The sequence below is a fragment of the Lates calcarifer genome, linkage group LG6, assembly GCF_001640805.2.
Source record: "Lates calcarifer isolate ASB-BC8 linkage group LG6, TLL_Latcal_v3, whole genome shotgun sequence".
Lineage (NCBI taxonomy): Eukaryota > Metazoa > Chordata > Actinopteri > Centropomidae > Lates > Lates calcarifer.
In genome coordinates, this window is record NC_066838.1 from 25,248,630 (window position 1) to 25,254,840 (window position 6,211).

At 40.6% G+C, this 6,211-nt stretch overlaps 1 protein-coding gene across 2 annotated transcripts; it reads right to left on the reverse strand.

Moving 5' to 3' along the window:
- Positions 1-797: 797 nt before the first annotated feature.
- Positions 798-5,809, reverse strand: npbwr2b (neuropeptides B/W receptor 2b). Of its 2 annotated transcripts, none has more exons than XM_018682843.2 (2): positions 5,709-5,809; positions 798-5,267 (listed from the first exon to the last, which is right to left on the reverse strand). In XM_018682843.2, exon 2 carries the CDS (start codon positions 4,521-4,523, stop codon positions 3,525-3,527), a length of 999 nt encoding a protein of 332 aa, XP_018538359.1. In that variant the 5' UTR covers positions 4,524-5,267; positions 5,709-5,809; the 3' UTR covers positions 798-3,524. The 2 variants fall into 2 exon arrangements, with proteins under 2 accessions (XP_018538359.1, XP_050927414.1); XM_051071457.1 differs by having other exon boundaries at positions 5,678-5,809.
- Between the last annotated feature and the right edge of the window lie 402 nt (positions 5,810-6,211).

Here is a 6,211-nt window from a genome sequence, read left to right on the forward strand (position 1 = left end):
AGTTGCTTACTTAGTGATTATGGCTAATGTGTTGCAGGTGGGGTGTAGCTGTCTGCCACCATGTTATACTACACTGGATGGCACCAAAGTGAGGAATCATCGGATCCTACCAGTTGTGATTGTAAAGGAAAAGACTTGCCTCATTTTGTAAGTTTCTTATTGTGGAAAAAATCCATCAAAGATCAAAACAAACAATTAGTCTGCCTCTCAATACTTTGCAAACCAGCTTCCTTGCCCTTCCTTGCAAACCCAGTAATAGGACCGTGTATGTGGGACTGAGTCAAAATGATCACCTAGTGCTACAGTGTGGCTCACTGAGTAGTTTTTGGACAATACATGAGCTTTATGGCACAGGAATAAGCTTTAGACTGTGACTACACAAGCAATAATTGTTAGGATTGATTCTTGTATCTCTGGTTTGGTTGGTTTTATTATTATTATGATTCTTGCTTTAAGATGCATCCATCTTACTGTAACCAAGCTACTCAGTGTGTCCTGCGCTGGATCATCTCCCTGGTCCATTTATAGTGACTGGACAGCTCAGCAGTACATCATGGACACTACAGGCTGTTGCTGAGATTATATCTGACCTTTTGCTGACAAGATGCTCTAACCACTAATCCATCCCACTGCTCTTCAGCTGATGGCTGATGTAGTCACCCATGTAAAGAACCTTTCAGCTGACCCTGACACCAAGCCAAACCACCTATGATACTGAATCTGTATGCAATGTCCTTCTTTAAAAAAAAAATGTACATCAGCACTGTAAATATTTATAAAGGACTGTTTTGGCACAATTCCCATGAAAACAGATATCTGCACATTTATTGTATCTGTCAAATAAAGCAACATTGATTCTATTATAAAAATACATGGATACTAGAGGTAAAAATAAAATCATTTCCTTAATGATAAATACAAAGCTGCATAAAAGATGTGATGATTCATGATCAACTCAAATTTTATATACTTTATCATTTGTGTGACACAAGATTTAACTATGAAGAATATCTGATTATACATCACTATGACTATAGATTCCTCTGTACAATTAAATGGCAGAAAGACTGAACTATTTACAGCAGAACACTTACACTTGGTGTACACTTGGGTGTTGCAGTCAGAGCCATTCAGATGAAGCCTCTGTAGAAGCTGATTTATATCACATGCTTAAAATCACTGCTACAAGCTGACATCATCTACAACAGGAAGTGTTGGAGGAGAACCTTTCATCATTTAATCACCAATAAAGATTGAAAGGTGTAACCGTTGCATTGTGGCATTTAAAAGAGCCTTATGTTTAACATTCAATCACAACCAATGAAGTATACTGTCTGTTGTTACACTGAAGTTTTCTGCACTGTTAAATTAGACAACATTGAAGACAGAGACCTGTAACAGAAGGTGAATACAGATAAATGAGCAGAAGACTTTTTAACCTTTTTAAATTTTTTGACTGATGGACTTTGTTGATCCTTTACAAACTCATGATGTTTTTATATAAGATGTAGGTCTCAAAGATGCCAAATATCAGCTAAATTTTAGATACATGTGTGAAAAATATAATTCATGGACTGGAGTTCTTGTCTTTTACACGTCCAGATCCCTGTTTTATCTCCCACCACCACACGAGCAGAGCCATATCAAACAAATTTACCAAATCATTACCACTAGAACCTTGAGTACATTTTAAAATGTTTTCTTTGCATGTATTTTTTAATTTCACCAATATATACATATACCCTCTTTGACTGATCTTGTGATTATACACAGTGAAGCTTCAAATAAGCCCCCCATGCTTTTTATTTCTCTCTGTGCCATCATGTTTTTGATGTCTTCATGAGTTTATGAACAGTATGATTGTAAATCTCATTGTTATCATTTCTAGCTGTGAATGAACGTGAGCTGTAAGTCAGGTACCAAAAAATACTGAATATCCAGGAAGTGAAAATTCTTATCATTATTAAAGAATACTTATACATGTACATATCAGACAGTGAAACAAGCTGTGTGAAGGTGTACGACCACCTTCAGTAGTGTTTTCACTTCGAGTCTGTAAATGGCTCTGGCTGCATTTACAGGTAGCACCATCCTGTCAACAACAGAGGGCGACAAAGGCTCACAAAAATAAAAATCAAGACTTGTGAAGAGAAACATTACACTTTACATAGCCCTCCTGTCCCATGCCTGTCTCATATCAGGCCTACAGTACTATTGTCAGGGTTGGTAAGGTTCTTTTTTTCATCTCCTTAAATGGGAGATACACATTTTGGAAAAATGTGTCCCAGAATGCAATTCTTCATCCAGACATGCCATCATTATAAGAATCTATGCTTCAACCTGTTCATTGTTTGGGTAATTTGCAAAAGCAATTTATTTGCCTGAGAAGCAGAACTTGGGTATCTCAGGAAATCTACAAAATTCAGAATTTGGATCCCCAACATATTTTAAAGGCAGATTGTTTGTATACATGACCACACACTATTTAAGTAATCCAACCAGCTTTGATTATTTTAAAACCAGTACTTTTCTCCCTTTAGTAGTAGATAACACTGAACATATTATAACCAAACACCAGTTATCCCCTGACATGCATCATGTTACCCTTCAACCCTGACTATTCTCATTCTCATTCTCTATTCTAGATTTGATTGACAGCATGCAAATCAGTGACGCTGTATTTTCTCCACACGGCAGATGTTCAGGCCTTACAGGCGTTTTGACGGAGTCCAGTGACGGTCGCGACTGTTTGTGATGACCCATCTCGGCTCGCTGCCTCACAGCTGGATTTTGTACCTTCATGAAAAAGGTCTGACATTTTAATTGCAGGCTTAACCTGTAAAACAATCAGATTTAATGGCCAGTTCTTCAGTCACAATGATGATGGGCAATTCTGCCGACAGTTACATCCAGCTTTTTATCATCTTGTTGTTGTCCCCATTGTTCTCATCTTTTGTCAACCATTCTTATTCGCTGTAGCAAGTAATATTTTCCATCTCTGTCAACTTACAATACTCCCTGTACTCTCAGAGCCATAAAAAGCTGCACTAGGCAAATTGTGTGACAAAGAGAAACATCCAGTCCCCAATAAATGAGAGGCTTCAATTGACTTCTGCTAGGATGAGATCTACTGCCCAGGTGTGACACCCAAACAGCTCTCTGTTTTAGATGAGCTGGACTCACCAATGTTCTGTTTATCCCCCTCTGGTTTACTGTAGAATAAAAGCATTTATAGCCAGATGTTTTGCATTAAGAATGCTGTGTGCAGTTTAAAGACATAATTTCATGTTTTTAGATATCAATGATAAATGTATTTTAGTTACCTGCTGCTATCATGTGCAAATACTGTACAATGTTGCCTAGTGCAGCTTTAAAAAAACCAAACAATCAAATCTGAATCACACACATTGAGAATTCAGATTTGAATCTGAAGTCAAATCAGTTTTTCCAGTCACAGTCTGTGACTGTCACTCAGTAAGTCTCTGCAGATCTCGGCTGCAGGTTTCATGTGTCATATTGCACATTCAGGCCGGTCTACATTCTAACATCTTCTTGAAGGCTTTCCTGAAACTGTCATCCAGGAAGGCATAGAGGAATGGGTTGAGGCAGGAGTTGGCGTAGCTCAGGCTGGTTATGAAGTAAGAGATCCCGATCAGTAGTGGCGTGGTCCTCAGGTCTGTTGTCAGAGCCACGATGGTGCTCAGGTGGAATGGGGTCCAGCAGAACAGACAGACAGCCAAGACGATGAACACCATGATAGTGACTTTCTTCTTGGCCTTGTCCAGTGCCTTGGCGTTGCTGTTGAGCCTCATGTTCCTCAGCTTGTAGAGCATCATGGTGTATAAGATACAGATGGTTGAGACTGGGATGGCAAAGCCCAGGATGAGCGTGTAGATCCGGCTAGCTTTGAACCACAGACTTTCAGGACTGGGGAAGCTGAGCACGCAGCTCTTTCTGCCGTCATTTGGGCTGACATAAACACCGGCGAAAACAGTGAAAGGCATAACGATGAGGATAACGAGGATCCAGACACATAATGAGATGATTTTGGCTGCTCGATATGTGCGGTAAGGCATACGCTTGGACCTCACCGTGGCCAAGACGACTAGGTACCGGTCAATGCTCATAACTGTCAGAAAATAGATACTGGAGAAGATGTTGTAGTGGTCTATGCTGAGGATGACTTTGCACAAAACCTCACCAAAAGGCCAGTAGTGCAACAAGTGTTCAGCTATGTTGATTGGCAACACCAAAGTGAACAAGTCATCTGCAATGGCCAAGTTCAGGATGAACATATTGGTGACTGTTTTCATCTTTGGGGCTTTGAGAATCACGTAGATGACAGCCGTGTTGCCGGTCAGTCCCACTGCACAGATTACAGAGTATATGACTGGCAAAATGACATAAAGGTCAACGGAGAAGGAAAACTCAGAGGGAGGAGTACAGTTCAGGTCACTGCGGTTCAAGTCCACAGAGTCGTTGCAGACTGGTGGTGCACCACTGGGGATGGACACATTCTCCATGTTTGAAGAGAAAATGAAATGGATTTTGACAAACTAAGAGTCTGTGAGCATTTTGAGGAAAAAAATCCACCAAGAAATGATCGATTAGGTTTTTAGAAGAATGTTTGAGTCTTGGTCCTCTTTTTCAGACATCTTCTCACACAAGACACATCAATCAATGGTCACTGAGCCTAAAACGTTGCCTATGCAGTGTTCAGAGGACAGGATTGTAGTGAGAGTGTACAGAGTGATGTAAGGAAATCATAAATTTAAAAAAAAAAACCCTGACACAGGGATTGTCTCGGGGAAAACTTCACCCTAGGAGAGTCCGTTCGCGGTAAAATGAGTCTGTTCAGTGTTCTTGATGTGAAAACGCTCCAGACGCCCTGCTTTATGTTCACTAAATGAGCCGTCCACTGTCAGTTTTGTTTCAGGGTTGATTTTCCATTTCCAGTTCTTTAAGAACGTTTGACACTTAATCTCCACTGGGGTTCATTCCTTCACTTTTCTCTTTTTTTTTTTTGAAGCGTGGAAATCACTTCCTATCTGCCGATGTCGCGTTTGTCCAAGAAATCCTCCTCCTCTCCCTCTGCTTCTCTCGTTCCCCGCTGCCAAAGACTTAAATGAGTTTTTATAGGCTGAACGTGTCCAAGAAAAGGTTTATGATGGTTAAATGAGGTTTCAGGTAGGTGTTTCCTCTCTGCGCTGCCAGTGCGCTCTGGAGATGGTACCAGGGCTTTACGCACGAGTGGCGCATCACGAAATCTGGACAACAGAGAGATGTGGACATCAATTAGTTGCCTTGCACACATTTTAAACGGCAGTGGAGACAGGGACATGGACTTAAACAGACAACAGGCGCAGGTTTTAGGACATCCTCGGATCAATGACAAACACAAAATCCATCTGAACTTTACCCCATTAAAGCAACCCGATGTATCCAAAAACAAACAAACTCAAGTAATCATGTTCAATAACCACGTGTATGAGGCAAACGTTAAAAAGTGTATTTTAAAAATCTTCTGTTAACAAAACATTACTCTCATAACCTTAAAATAGGTTCCCTGTCCTTGTGTAGCCACAGTCATTTATGACCTAGCATCAAATGTAAGTAAATATAAGAATTACTGTAAAAACGAACAAATCGAACAAATCGAAATACATTTCGAAAATACCAAAGTGTAAAGTGAGTTCAGGTGAGTTTACCCTCCTCTGCGTCCCAAAGTCACTCTCCTCCAGTCTCACTCCTGTGGAAGATGCGCTGCTCTCCAGCTTCTGCTCCTCTCTCTCTCTCTCTCTCTCTCTCTCTCTCTCTCTCTCTCGCTCGCTCGCTCGCACTCCTGGAAGGCAGCGCCACCGGCTGACGTCACTCCGAGATCCCCGTGTCAATCATGCGGTCCGTGAAGCTCGTGCTGTCCTCATATCAAAGTGATTTTTGTTCTGTTGCTGCTGTAGACGCTACTTTTTCGTTTCTGAGGCATCGCAGCACTGCACTTTCCAGAAACCACCTGTCCATCAGACTGTGCTGTCTAATGTCTCCATCCTCCTTTTTGAGAGATATTTGTCTCTTTTTACTCAGTGTTTCTGTGAATGTTTTATTACTGTTCCTTTTTATCTACTCTGAATTATGTCTTTTTGTTTTACTCATATTCCCTTTGTGTTCTATCAGTGTGTATTTTATTATTCATTTCAAAGTATCTTCTTTTAAA